Source organism: Aethalodelphis obliquidens, unplaced genomic scaffold, assembly GCF_003676395.1.
Source record: "Aethalodelphis obliquidens isolate GAN/ISIS:26980383/991018 unplaced genomic scaffold, ASM367639v1 scaffold3, whole genome shotgun sequence".
In the NCBI taxonomy this organism is placed as follows: Eukaryota; Metazoa; Chordata; class Mammalia; order Artiodactyla; family Delphinidae; genus Aethalodelphis; species Aethalodelphis obliquidens.
In genome coordinates this window covers 63,045,624-63,060,665 of record NW_020837947.1, presented here as the reverse complement: position 1 = coordinate 63,060,665, position 15,042 = coordinate 63,045,624, and the positions used below count along the sequence as shown (strand labels likewise).

At 38.9% G+C, this 15,042-nt stretch overlaps 1 protein-coding gene across 4 annotated transcripts in view; it reads right to left on the bottom strand.

Annotated features, from left to right (window-relative positions):
• Positions 1–13,709, bottom strand: part of EPHA7 (EPH receptor A7) — a 165,494-nt gene extending 151,785 nt beyond the window's left edge. For 2 of the 4 annotated variants that reach the window (XM_027090298.1, XM_027090317.1), the window contains exons 1-3: positions 13,375–13,628; positions 8,928–8,992; positions 4,554–5,223 (exon numbers count right to left, since the gene is read on the bottom strand). In XM_027090298.1, the coding sequence (XP_026946099.1) occupies positions 4,554–5,223; positions 8,928–8,992; positions 13,375–13,471 (832 nt within the window). In that variant the 5' untranslated portion in view covers positions 13,472–13,628. Of the gene's footprint in view, positions 1–4,553; positions 5,224–8,927; positions 8,993–13,374 lie in introns of all 4 variants that reach the window. The other 2 variants (XM_027090308.1, XM_027090289.1) reach the window with 2 other exon arrangements.
• Between the last annotated feature and the right edge of the window lie 1,333 nt (positions 13,710–15,042).

The window sequence follows — 15,042 nt, the reverse complement described above, 5'->3', positions numbered from 1 at the left end:
ACATCTCTATGTTCTGATGTATGTGCATGTAAACTGCATTACATCCTTGGACTTTTTACAATTAGGTTGACCATATATTCTATCATCCAAATCAGAACACTTTTGAAAGCAAAAAGACACAGTGTAATAAGTAAAACAATTATCCCCAGCAAACTAGACTTATGGTCACACTACTTAGAATAAGGTTTCATCAGTTCTTCAGTAACTAAAATCCACTGGTTGAAGTTCAGGACAAATTTTAGGGAGCAGTGTGGTGCAGTGGGGAAAAAGACTTGAACTGATAAACAGGATCCTGGATTCTCATCCAATTTTGTTACTTATTAATATCCCTGAGCTTCAGTTCCTTCCTAAATTGAAAGAAAGAAAAAATAATACTTTCTACCTCATAGCGGTGTGGTAAGGATTAAATGAGAAAAAATGAACATAATTTTTCAGTGTAAACTATGAACAACTTATACAAATCCAAGTTATAATACTGAGTTCCACTTTTGAGAAATACTATTCTACTTTTAAAATGGAATAAAATTGTACAAAAGTTCCAAAAATTTCAAATTATATTTCAGAATACGATTTATTAGTCTAAAAATATTTATATATGTAAACTAAAATCTGCTCTCATTTTTTTAAAATGACTACACTTTTTATCTAAATATATTGGTTACTGTGCATAGAAGTTGTGATGTAACTGATATGCTAAATATTTTCAGAAGGACTGTTTGACAATCGAAGCATGCTATCTGTAATTATATTTTTAAATGACTGTAAAGAGATGTTTTCTTTTTTTTTTTTTTTTGCGGTACGCGGGCCTCTCACTGTTGCGGCCTCTCCCGTTGCGGAGTACAGGTTCCGGATGCGCAGGCCCAGCGGCCATGGCTTACGGGCTTAGTTGCTCCGCAGCATGTGGGATCTTCCCGGACCGGGGCACGAACCCGTGTCCCCTGCATTGGCAGGCGGACTCTCAACCATTGTGCCACCAGGGAAGCCCAAGAGATGTTTTCTTAAAATCACTATATTAAAAAATTAGACAGAAGTTCTCTATATATTAGATTTGACAAACATGTGGTTTTCAAAATTGAGTTATTTTTTCCAAAATCACAAAGAAGTAAAAGCTTTTCCATCAACTGATCAAAACTGTGTTCAGTTTTCACAGTTGTTCATATTTCAAACTATACTTTAACACATCACAATGGGCTGCCATTCTAGAAAGTGCCCAGATAAACTTGCCATTAAGTGGCTAACCACCATCATTTGGCTAGGAGCTCACTAACATCCTCTCACAAACACTTTAGTTTTCCTCTATATGGGACTGGAGTTTATTTTCAAACTCTTAACAGGATCACTGAAAGGAAACAGGAGAAATACTTATAAAGGCAGGCCTAAACTCATTCCAGAGGCAAGTACTCTCACAGCAATGCGTTGGAATTATGCCCAGGAGGGAAGTGTTTTTGCAAATGAACATAGTGCCACAGTTAAGCATAAGGTATTTAATTCCTTTGTCAACATCACTAAGGTTAAAAATTAAGAACGTTACACGATAGACAATTTACCTGAATTAGTGCACACATCCTTTTTCGGCTGAACCATAAGGAGGCATCTTGAGTCCTTTAATCACATATTTTTAATGAACTCTCACTGTTAATACCTAATTCTACCTATTCCAATGCAGATTAAAGTAGATGACAGTGAACTAATTTTACTTCATTTTTAATCACCTTGGTGCAGTTTGCAGGCGACAATAATTTTGGTACTCAAATGTGGTTCCAATTCTCGAAACCAAAATAAATGAATGTGAATAATCTTAATAGTACCACATTTAATGAGATGATTTTGTTCATTTGGAAGAAATTGGAGTCGTCATGGTAAATATATCTCTTTACTGCAGTTAAAGACTGCTTTTCTTACTAAATTCTATACTTAGGAAGTGTAGAACTCAAACAGTTCCTGTTTGTTTTTCTTAACAAGTAAATGTAGAAATCAATGGAGTTAAATCCACAAAATGAAAGAAAAGAGACTATAACTTGCTTTAAACTTTTTTAAACCTTAAAAGAACAGGACTTTTAATATTATTTCCTAGTTTCTTTTTAGACAAATGTAATTGTCTAAAGGCCTTGTGGATAAGGCCTTTTATATGCAATTTTATGTGTCCCGTTTTTAATTGTGCAAACATCTAAAATTCCACTTTCACAATCAAAATCTCCATACTGCTGAAACTGGCTGCTTTCACAGCTGAAGTGTAATAGTGTGTTGTTAAAATGTTCTTATAATAGTTACTGTTGAATCCACTGTCATTTTCAAGTACTTGTCAATAAAAACATTTCCAGTCAATAAAAACATTCCTTTTCATTGACTTAATTAGTTCATTAAGAATATTTCTATACTTACCAAGTGGAATAGCATTCTGCCTATTAGTAGTGATAAATCTCCATCAGTTTTTGATTTCCACACATGTGGAACCTGCAGGATGTTCTACTTGTTAAGAAATGCTACTAGTGAAGGAAAGGAGAAGAGGACAGTGGGTAGACAGGTCTGATTCCTACAGGGAGTGTCAAAGGAGGCTGCTAAACTGGTCAATGGGACCAGAACCTATAGCATCTCTATTTGTTTAGCTCAGAGTTCACTTTACAATGTCAGCTATGGCAGGAATGATAATTGAGTGCTGGGTCATAGGCATTTTATATGCTAGCAACCATCCACATGAAGTATTTTAACTCTTCAACCAGGACAGAAAAAATATACTTGCTCAGTTACTCTACCTAAATAATGTGTGCAGTAGAAATATAATGTGAGCCACATATGTAATTCTTAAATTTCTAGTAGCCACATCAAAAAAGAGTAAAAAGAAACAGTTGAAATAATTTTAATATTTTATTTAACCAAATATATCTAATGTATGATTCTTTCAATATCTAAGTAACATAGAAAATTACTAATGATGTTTGTCACATTTTTTTTGTACTAAGCCTTTGAAATTCAGTATGTAATTCATACGTGCAGCACATATCAATTTAGAATCGCCACTTTTTTAGAACCTCAGAGCCACATGTGGCCACCGGCTACCTTATTAGACAACACAGATCTAAATATTTGTTAAATTATTTCTTGAAATGTTCTACTAGAATGAGACTTTTATGGGGAAGTAATGTGATTTACATAACAAACTACTAGGACCAAGGCATTTAAGTTCAGCAATGAAACAGAATAATATTTGCCAGGATTCTCCTTGCTTTCTGATGGAAACCAGGGCAATACTGTTGCAAAAGTCCCGGCTCTGGAATCAGAACACCCTGAGCTTGAATCTAAGCTAGGACAAATACTACTGACTAAAGTAGCTGCAATCAGCAACTTACCCTTGACAGCCCCATTTTTTTTTCTGTAAAATAGAGATGATAATGTTATCTATCTATTAAATGAACTCGTATGTGTAAAGCACTCAGAAGAGTATCTGCATATAGTAAATTAGCAAAAACATTTAGTTATCATTGTTAGCTACAATTCCCTCTAAATTAACTAGGATGTACAAATATTAAAATTATGCAGCTGGCTTAGGGGTACAAAGAATACATGAAAGTTATTTTGGGAAACGTATTATGTTTTCTAAGTTATAAGAGACATAAGTAATATAACCTTATTATATTATATTATAAGTAATATAACCTTATTATATTTTCAGGATATCCACAAACAGAAAAATATCTATTAATTTTGAAGGTCCCTGTGACATACTTTTAAATAGAAAAATACTGGCCAATTATTATGACCACATAAAGCTATGTAAGAGAAAATTCAGTTTTACTATACAAAGGAAAAGGTTCACTAATTCATATGTTATTATTGTTTCAAAACAAACAGAAAACATCCAGCTGATGTATTCCGATAACTAAAACTTACTTTGGCCCACTTCCACAAAAATGTGGTCTACCTATAATATGACTTATCAGAGAAATACTCCTTTAATTATTTAGTCCAGGAAAGAAATATGGCTTTGGCAGAAGCAACCTCAGAAAGTTAGCAAGGGAAATTTGATGATTTTTTAATCAAAATTTTAGTACTTATAAAAAATAATTCTATAAGTTTGTAAATCTATTTGCATGTGTCTTGCCTATTAGTAGAACTCTTGTTAGCAGACCCCTTAACATCCTTTTCCTGTTATCTACAAGGCCAGAGGATATGGGTTTCAAGACAGGAGGAATCACACATCATTAAATCCTGATTAATCTCACCTCACTCTGCCCAATCTCCTCTCTTAAAGCTCGTAGCCCAATGTGCAACTGTTGTCTTCTATGTCAAGCATAGGGCCAATTAAATTTTAGTAACAAATATTATTATCGCCGATATTTATTGCAATATTTACTGAATCCTTAGTGCAGATATCACTATGGGGAATCATTGATAAGTTCAATAGTGACTTTACTTAAGATCTACTCAATTGGGCTGCTGGTACACAGCAGACTCACTTGTTCAAATAGTCATTATTACTTAATAGTCATTATTACTTAAAATCTCTGATATAGAAGAAAGTGCAAAGTGAAATTTTAATAGCACACTTTACTTACGTTCACAAGTGTCCCCTTTTTGCTGGTAGCCTGCTTTGCAGATACATTTTCCAATGGGCACTAACCATTCTCCTTCTGCACTGCAGTGCATCCTGGGGGAGTTTTCCGCCTCTTCCTCTGCACTGCTGACACATGTCCCTCGGACCTCGACTAAAGAGGAAAATTCTGAACCAGTCACTGTATCTGGAAAGACAGCTAAGTTCTCAATAATGGACCAGCACTTCTTGTAGTACACTTTGACCGAAACCAAAGCTATGCAAGCCCCTACATCCTGAAAGGCAAGATAGAATCCCTTTTTGGACAAAGGTCCAATCTCTCTCACCTCAGTGTTAAGCTTCATCTTTCTTTCACCAAGGTCACCTTGGGTAAAACTTTCATCTGCAGCAATGGTGTCTATTTTTACATAGAGGTTTTCTCTTATATTCCTGCCAGTGTCGTAGTCTGTTTCATAATAGTACAAATTAAAGGTTTCCTTGCAAGTTCCCAGGACTCCAGGAAGACTGTTACAATCCCTCAGGGTGAATTTCAATTCTACAAAAATCCTTTGTGCATTGCCTTTCGAAATCCAGTTAGTCCGCAGCCAGTTGTTTTGGTTGGGCTCCATGACCTGGCACACCTGGTATGTTCGGATCGGAGTATAGTTCTCATCCAAACCACTAATTTCTTCCCACTGTAAAATTTAGAAAAGGTCATCAGTCATTCAGCAAAAAAATAACATTTGGCTTTTGCAAGTGCATGAGGAATCTTTAGTGTAGCACAAATGCATATCTTTCAAAGAGCTAGGTGAATTCCTACCCTGACGAACACTGCAACCTTTAGAACAGAGTCTCAGTTCAGCTTCATCCCGGTGTCAGAACATCATTTTTGTTGCTTGTATTGTTTATGCATACAATAAATCTTTCATTTTGCTTAGTATCTGTTTGCAAGTGTATTAATGTTGCTTTTTAAATGTTTGCTTATGCCAATGTCTCCACTGAGCTTGGGATTTTTATAGACTAAAGCACATAACAAAATTACTTAAATTACCATTTAATGCATATACATACAGATACATGGCAGAATTCTTGATAACTCCGTTGACATTTTAAGTGTTGATGTTAAACTTAGAGAGTACCTAAAAACACAGGGAAGAAAATGCCAAGAGTACTCTGAAATGTAAAAGCATTCCACAACATGTTGATATTCATAATGAGAAATCTTTTACGATCTTTGCAAAATGAGATATAAGGGAGGAACATTTTACAGAGCTATTTATTTATTGCAGTGTTATATACAATACTATCCATAATGCCATATAACTATAAATAAGTAGTTATAAAAGTGTGATACATCTTTATAAATAAGTTGCTTTCAACAGACAATCAAATGTACATGGCAAATCAGCATGCTGGATCATATTTCAGTAATAAGCTTTCTGACAGGAAAAATATCAGATGGTTAAAAATGTCCATTCATATGCTGATATAATGTACACTACAGCAAACTCATATATTTTCACAAAAAAGGAAAACAATAAGCTTAGCCAAATTTGCAACAATTTAAAGATTAAGTCTTGTATAATCTATCTATATTGCTCATTAGTTAATAACTTCATTTCACCTAAAAGCCTAAGAGAACAGTTGTTTATGTCCTTTCTTACCATTATTACAAAATTTCCAAGTTTGTATTTATGATACCTTAATAGTGAAATTGTCACCTACTTATATTCATTTCCCAAACAGGAAATGCCAAATATAAAATTATATTAGTATTCTAATCCAAAGTCACATAGCATGAAATATTTAAACTATCGTTTCAAAAAAAGCAGATGGGAAAATAAACTAATAAGCATGTGGTAATGAGTTTTATTTGTAAAACTCAATCAGAAAAATCAATTTACTTAAATGCTCTGTGAAATATTAATTTCTAACTTTAAATGCAGTTCTTAGAAAACTAACAAGACAGACAAATTAGTAGTATACTGTAATTCAGAAATTTCTTATGATGACATATTATATATTTGCTACAATTTTATTATACATATCATCAAAGGTCCTCAAATGCAGCAAACAACCAATTATCATGTTCAGCTTTTACTCAACACAACTGGAGTTTGTGACTAGTTGATGGAGTACATAGTTTCCTGTTTCAGTTAGCTGCTTATAATTTGCTTGAATGGCCCTTAGCCAAATATAACCAAATTCATCCATTTGGACAAGCAGATTTTAGTCTCTTAATTAGGTTGAAATTATTAAAATAAGTAAAACTAGTAGTAGCATCTACCAAAAAATGAAAAGCTCCATGGATAAATGAGCTCTTTTGAACAATTCCCTAGTTACAAGAAACGAAGGCTAATTATGAGAAAGGAATATATCTCAAGAATTCCTTTTTCTAGTTCCAAGAACAATTATATTATTTTGTTCAATGTATGAAAAATCAACTTTACTACCAATGAAACTCAGTTAATTTTAATGTTTAATTAAAAATTTACTCCTGTGGGGAAAATTTCAAGATAACTGTTGCATAAATAACAAAGAGTGAAATGAAATAAATGCATTTAATGTAACTTTTGTTTTATTATCTCACTTTCTAAGAGACTGCAGTGATTTCTACAAACAACACCATTGGGAAAGAAGTCTTAATTTGGCTAGCATGCTTTTATAGTATGCTTATAAAGTTATTTCTAGACACTTATATCTTAATAACATTTTATTTCCAGTTAGATATTTAACCACATGTAAGCCAATCCATTTCATATATGGAATATATTGTCAGTCGTCATTTTCTAATATTATCTGTTGATTCCTAAAGATATGTAGGGTTAACGGTTAACTCAAGATACTTTGGACTGATAAAATGTCCATTTCAGTCCAAGATAACATAGACAGTCATAATTTATCATTTTATGGATTACATGGATGAAATATTACAATAATATATCAGTTTACTTCCCCTTAGAGATTAAAAACCATGCTGTATCTCTATTTGTTTTAATTGATGGATGGTGCAAAATGGGCCACATCTGTCACTGGCAAGAAAGGTGCTTCATTTTTTATTGCGAATGTCTTCCTATAGTGTATATTATTTTACTCATGGAAACTACTCCACTTTCAAGAAAAGTATGACATTCATACTTCAAACTTAGCATACTTTTTATATTTAATCTGTAAATATTTGTCATTTTTTATAGCTTTGTCTGACCAATACAGATAGCTGCAATATGATCTTAAGCGTTTCTCAAATATTAATTTAATAAAAAACCTAAATACTTTAAACAGATTTGCATTGTTCACATTTTGCATTCTTTAACTTCTAGCTTATGACATATTGATTTTATGATGTTCTTATACTCAAAAATCCCTTTCAGACTTTCATTCTTGTCTTTGCAAAGTTTCTTACACTTTTTATATCCTCACTTATACTTCATGCTCTTTGACTCCAGACTTTTTATTGTACCAAAGATTAACTTAAGTAACAATGGGGTACATTTACCTTTCTTGGAGCCCCCTTCCTTAGTCAAGGATGAAGTATGTGTCCTGTCTCACAATTAAAATAAGACCTGAAGACATAGACACTGAACTAAACTTAAGTAAGTAATATATCTTATATATATTAGTAATATAAGTAATATATTTTATATATATTAGTAATATATGTTAAGTAATATAAGTAATATATCTTATATATATTAGTAATATATCTTAAGTAAGTAATATATCAGATATATGAAACATAACGGTCAGAATTTTTTTAGAATCTACTTATATTTTCATAGAATTTTATTGGACAGCTTTCACTCATTTATGATAACAGATTTTTACTCTGATATGTGCGTACTGTGCCATCACTTCTGATTAATAACAACAGATAGCACAACATATAAATTTCAGAAAATCCAAATCATATTTTAGAGCAAATTTTATGTTAAAATATTGAGCATATTACATTTTTAGTTATCTTTTCAAGTATATTTTGAATGATGCTAAAACGTTTTTCAAAAGAGGAAAACAGTTTTAAAGAACTACTGTTTTAAAGAACTACATACAACCTACTTGGTGATGATACTAAGGAAGTATAAAGCAAAGAGGTTTAAGTGAGTTCGTGAAAAGCATGTTCTCTGTAATTAGTTAACAGTTATAGCCTGGAACCTGAGGTATGGTCCCACTCACAATAAGAACTTATTTTTTATCCATTTTCCAATGTTCTAAATATACCTTGTCTACTCAAAGAACTCAATGCCTCATTATAAGCACAACAAAATATTGAACAAGATATTGGAGATCAAAACAGTTTAAATATGAAGAATGTGAATAATTCCACTGGGGGAGGAGGAAAAGGTTTTATTTCTTACTTAAAAAAAATAAAGGTTGATATTTTATGAGGAGAAGCCCTTACCCCATTGGGTGGAGAGGAAATCCATTCCAGCTCTGTTTGTTGTGCTTTAGAATCCAGCAGTAGTACTGAAAAAGAAAGTTGCATTTCTAAATGTCAGATGAAAAATGAAAACATGTTTGTAAAAGTTATTAAAGTCGATCTAATTTTTAAAATAATTACCATTTTATGATTTAAAATAAAGAGTTATTTACATTAATGAATGACAAAATGTATACCTACCTCTTACAAATATATTCCACTTTCTTAGGGGAAAAAAGATATTAAAACACTAGCATTATAGTTTTTAATTAAAATATTAAAATTAACTAAAAAACTCAAAAGTAGCATGAAAGCAAGGGTAAAAAATTGATATGTGAAGTATACTGATTCTATAGTAATAATGTATTGTAAAGAATTTTGTAAACCACTGACTGCTCTAAACTTTGTCAAATATAATAACATTAACATAATAAAGCATACTTCCCTATTACTCCTCAGCCAGTCATTAATTTGTACTATTCTTCCAAAAGTACTTCCTAGTGCCTTTTGAGAATTGGAGCTTTTTTTTTTTAAACTTTCCACACACAGTGTCTTCTCTTAAGCCAAAATGAATACAATTAAAAACTATATTAAGCAATGTTATCATGAGAAAAATAAATTTCCTATCATTTACAAGATATATTATTGGGTTAGTCAAACATTTGTTTTCAATATTTCTATTTTTTTAATTTCTTAATATTTCAAAGCAGTATGTAATTCTCAAAATGGAATATTTAAACTTTGACTTGACTTGTAAAAAACAGTTGTATTCTGCTTTTATGCTACCATAAAGCATAATACACTTAATATTTATATAAATGTAATTAATGCTCCTGATGGTATTAATATAAGATAATGCATGCAAATATCATACATTAATATATACCATACTTCCAATTTAACATATTTTATTGCTTTTTAGGACGATTCCCCTCCTAAAGCATTCACTCTTTGCTCAAACCGGTTGCAGAGTTACATGAATTTGTATTCTTTAAAAATATTTCTATGATTCTATAGCATTTTAGCAAATGTATCAATTTGTCCAGAAATAATGGTGAATACATTTTCAAGTATGTAAATATGCTTACCATCATCCTCAGCAAAATGTTAAAATTTGAACTTAAATTAAATACATGCTTAAATAAACTTTTCAGTGACCAACAGAGGGAAAAAATGTGTTTTTAAAGGTAACGAAAATTTGTTACGCTAAGAAAAGAAACAGTTGATTATGTGTTCAACTCCTTCAAGCTAGTCAAGGTTATTCCCTATAACTGAAAATGGAGATAGAAACACATTTTTCCCAAAATGTTTTATACTTAAGACTCTCAGGGAGACCATGACAGCACAAACCTTGGTTACAAACACTTGACTCCCTTTCAAATAATAATTTCAAAGCCACACTTTTAAAATACCAAGTTGTACTTCGAACCAGGAACAGTCATAAATGTTTAGATTACTGAACTTACATTAAGTAACTTTTAAAGTTTATTTTGTTTTTGTCCTCAACGTGGACAAACAACATGGATTCCAGGTACTTTCCTTTTGAGATTACTTATTATTATTATTTTTTTTTCGGTCTTCCGCAGTGACAAGAGACAAGTGAATTTTAAACCCTGGAAACTTTCTTGGGTCGTTTTTGAGGGTGAATTAAAACACTGTGATGATTGTTTACTCCTTTTCCGTTACCCCTCAGCTCAGCCTGGGGTGGGAACCAGGGACCCCGGCGGTGCGGTGATGATGGCAAACAAGTTAAGAGAGAACAAATGAACAAATAAAACAAAAGGGAAACCGGCCCCTGAGCGTTTAACCAGCTCGAACGATTCACCGTGTCTCCCTTCCGCCGTCCGCTCTCTGTGCCAGCCCGCAAGTGCGCGCTTTTGCCTTCCCGCTCAGAGCACCGAGCGCCAGCGGCCCTTCGCGCCCGCAGAGGCGTAGCCTGACGGCCAACCAGGACCCAGGGCACGCGGGCCGGAGTTCGGGGACTCTGCGCTCTGCCTCGCGGGCCGGGGTGGGGGATGCAGGGGGTGGGGGCGAGGGTGAGGAGCAAGATGCGGGTCGCCCCCGGCGGAGCCAGCCCGGAGCCGGGCTGGCAGCGGCTGGAGCCGGGGCGGGGCCGCCGGTGGGGCGGGGCGGGGCGGGGAGGGGGATGCCAGACTGGCGCGCCCGCAGGCCGAAACATCCATTACGCCTCCGCCAGACTTGGGCACTCCAGGGAGCCGGTGGCGCCCTAGCTCCAGAAGGAACCGGGAGGAGGAGAGGGGCTATCGGGAAGCGTCTCCTCAGAGGGAGCGCGGCGACGGTATTAACGAAAGGAAAAACGGCGGCTGCACTTCGCCTCCAAACGTCAGACTGACTTACACGCGCGCTCCCAGTAGCCGAACTGACCTCCCCGATAGAACGTGTGCGGGAAAAGGGGAGAAAGGGGGGGTGCCCCTTCTTCCTGTAACTACCCCCCATCCGCTCCGGAGAGCCAGGCACCTGTTCCAGGCGCTTCCCGGCGCTTGCCCCTGGGTGCCGCGGCGCCGTCTCGGGGCTTGCTCGTTCCCAGAACGGCAGCCCTGGGCCACCGTGGCGCGCCGGGTGCGTTGCCGCCGAGAAGCGGAGCGCATTCCTCACCCCCGCCCACCTTTTAAACAGCTCACTTCTGCGTGTAAAGAATTCGGCCTCCTAGAATCAGAATCCTCTCCACGTATTTCGCACCCAGAAGAGGAACGCGGGCGAGCAAGCCATTCTGACTGCAGGAACCTCTCCCCCTAGTGATGCAGTTATTTATAGCTCAAACTCCAGCCCGGGTCTGTGCGAGCTCGCGCGCGGGGTTTCGCCCCGGCGGTGCAAACTTTTCCTCGGGTCCCGCTCTTCCAGGGGCATCAATACAAGTTTCCAGGATTCAATGTCCCTAATCGCTAATGTCACGCGAGTAGAAGTGTGGGCTTTGGTGTGTATGGCTGTGTGTTTGTAGCAGATGTGGGTTCATCTGCAAACGCGAAACCAACAGCTGGAAGTTAAGGTTTTCTCTGAATGGGTTCAGCATCAACACAGGTTGCAGATGCGGAAACTGGGGTCAGAAGGTCAGGCTGGATCAAGGAGCAGACTATGGCGTTTGGCTGTGGGAGAGGGTGTTTTGAGTGACCGAAGAAGGGTCCACGAAGAGAATTTTAAAAAGCAGCACTAAATAACTAAGTTTTCAGGGATAGATGGAGCGAGTACCGGTACGTATCCACTCCCGACCACCATGACCTAAATCTGATAACAGATTTCTCCATCCTCCACACTTTAGGAACAAGTAATTATTAGTAGTCTGCTTTTAAATATCAGGAAATCAACCTTAGACTTACAGCCTGCAAGATACGGAGGAGGGCGGGTAGATGGTGACACTGCTCAGAAGCAAGACCTTTCCATTGACAGGATTTATTTTTCCCCAGCTCCAACTACAGGCACCGAAAGGTATTTTACTTTCTGTTAATGGTTCAAAGGAGAAGGGGGTGGGGGGAATAGCCATATACAGGCGTATCTGGCTGCCCAAATGAATCCTGGCTCTAGTCAACCAGAGCTAGCCCTCGGGGTCCAGGTCTTTTTCAAGGTTAGACCACTAGCACTCCTTAACTGCCGGACTGTGGGGCAGAGGTTTGGGGGCCTCTGGTCGCCCGGGAGGCATCGTAATCAGTTGCATTGACCCAGCCCGTCCCCTGCCTCCCCGGCCCGGCCGAGCCCTCTGGGCTGCCGCTGTCCCTGCGGCCGCCGGGACCCGCGCGGCGCGCGCTGAATGGAGATGTCTCCCGACCGCGGGGCGCGGAGCGCGCGCCGCCCGCTGCTTCACCTCCGCGGCGTTATTGTTCCGTGCAGGCGGCCAAGCGCCAGCCGCAGGCCCGCGCCGGCTCCTCGGACGCAGTGAGCACTTCATTAGTAACCCGAGCGTTCGGAGCTCACCCAAGTCACGGCGCCTCTAGAAAGGCTCCGGACTCCAGCCGCTCGCCGGCGGGCTGGTCAGGATACTAGAGACTGCACTCCCCAGTCTCCGACCAACTCCGGCCGCAGCTTACCCCCAGGGAGACGAACGGCGAGAGGAGGAAGAGGAGAGGGCTAGAGGAAGAGATCTGACCCGCCCGGGGTCCCGGAGAATGAGCTTGCCGGCCGTTCCCACACCTCCGCCCCCTGCCCTCCGTTGCTGCTCACGCCCTCTGTACAGTCTGCGCCAGAAATCCCGCTCCCGTCGGGCGAACGGCCCCGGGAGCGGGGCTGCAAGCTTCTCGGAGCAGCCCGCTTGCCACCCGCCCGCCAGGAGCGGCCCGAACGTTGAGGGGGCGGGGAGCCGGCGGGGGAGGTTCGCCCGGCTCCGGAGGCGCGGCCGGCAACCCCGCGGACCAGCCGGCTCTTGCAGGTAGACAGCTAAATAAATGTCAGAACAAACTTTGCTTTCCCATCACCTTACCTTCCTTTGCAGCCTGCGCTTCCACGGTGTGTGCAAAGCGGAGCAGCCAGATGTAGCATAAAATAATCCATGAAGGGTGCCGAGTTTGAAAAACCATGGTGCATGAGCAGGTTTTATCTTAGGTTTCAGTTGAGTCGCAGCTTTTTAAATGCTGTTTGCTCCGGAGTATGTGGGGCTTTTTTAAAAAACAAAAATTATTGCGCTCCACGCATCGATTCCCTTTCTCGATCTACGGCCGGCTGCTCCACATTTAGCTTTTTAAAAAAATTTTTCCCTCCTTTGGTCCGCACAGTGTTTGCTGCCTGCAAGTCTCCGACTGCAGACCGGCCGCTTGCTCCACACTCCAATAATATCAATTAGGGGGGAGGGGGGCGGGGCTCCGAGCCGAGAGCCTCTGCCACTCGAGCTGAGTGGCAGGCGCAGCCGGCCTCCCAGGCGGCGATTCCCAGGGCTTGGGGGCGGGTCCCGGCGAAACGGCCGCCCCGGCCTTGGGGGCGGGGTTCGGGGCGTGGGCCAATCGGCGGCCAGCGGAGTCAGGTTGCGGGTCCAGGATTCCCTCCAGGTTTTGAGCTCCGGGCTGGCGCTGGATGCTCCGAGAAGGAGGACGTGGAGGGCAAGCGAGGTGCGTGCTGCTGTGGGAGCTTTGCTTTTAGCAACCGCAGCTTTCGTGGAGCAAAATCAATCCTAAAATAACGCTCCCAATTTACAGTCGTGTTTATAGCGGTGCTCCTCGCGATCTTTAGAAACCAGAGGGGATGCAAGCCATCTCTCAGCTACCAAGCACGGAGCCGGGACAGTGAAATGAGCTGTGCCTTTAAGTAAAGTGCCTTTTACTTTTTTGTTGTTGTCACAACCTCCGCGGGTTGGGTAACTTTGTTCTTTTTCTTTCTTGAAGGGTTACTACTTCTCTTTTTCTGTAACTCCAAAGGCAGTTAGCTCTAGGTACCACCCAACACAATCCCTGGAAGAATAAAAGTAACCAAATGTATTATGTTCAAACAATGTTTCCAAGAGTTTGAAACAAGCTTTGGCAAAAGAACCAGAGGAAAAGGGAGTGGAGAAAGGAAGTCTTTTGTTTTATGTGCCCTCTCACTCCCGCCCTATCATTTAACGATAGTTGGTTGGACGAAGTAGCACATTAAGAGAAACTTCTGAAGGTTCCGTATGGTTTTTCCTACATGTTTATCATTTTCTGAGATTTTCCTGGAATTGCCACACTTTGATCGTTTTCCATTTCGCTGCATAAATTACATTTAATTTTAAAGAATGCTACCATGCATTAAGTTAATTAAAATTAAATAAAAATCAAGACCTCTTTCGCAAATATTGAGTACTTTTCAATAAGTATTCAATAATTATCTTTCAAAGGCAAACTAAGAATAAAAAATGTTACCAATATCGACAGTTGATTTCGTCTAACTAAATATTGAGGACGACTGCCTAGAGGAATCCCTTTATCGTTAGGCAGCTTCTGACACTTTGCAATTCAAGATGTGGGTAGTACAATAAGAGGAATAACTTAAAAACCTTAATTGCCAAATCATCAAATTCAAAGGTCAAGCAGAGTATCTTGATCACATGTCAAAGACGAGCTTTATTTTCTTCCTGTCCTATATTTCTTCCGGTAAAAAAAAAAAATCTGTCATTCACGATTTGCCTCTATTTATG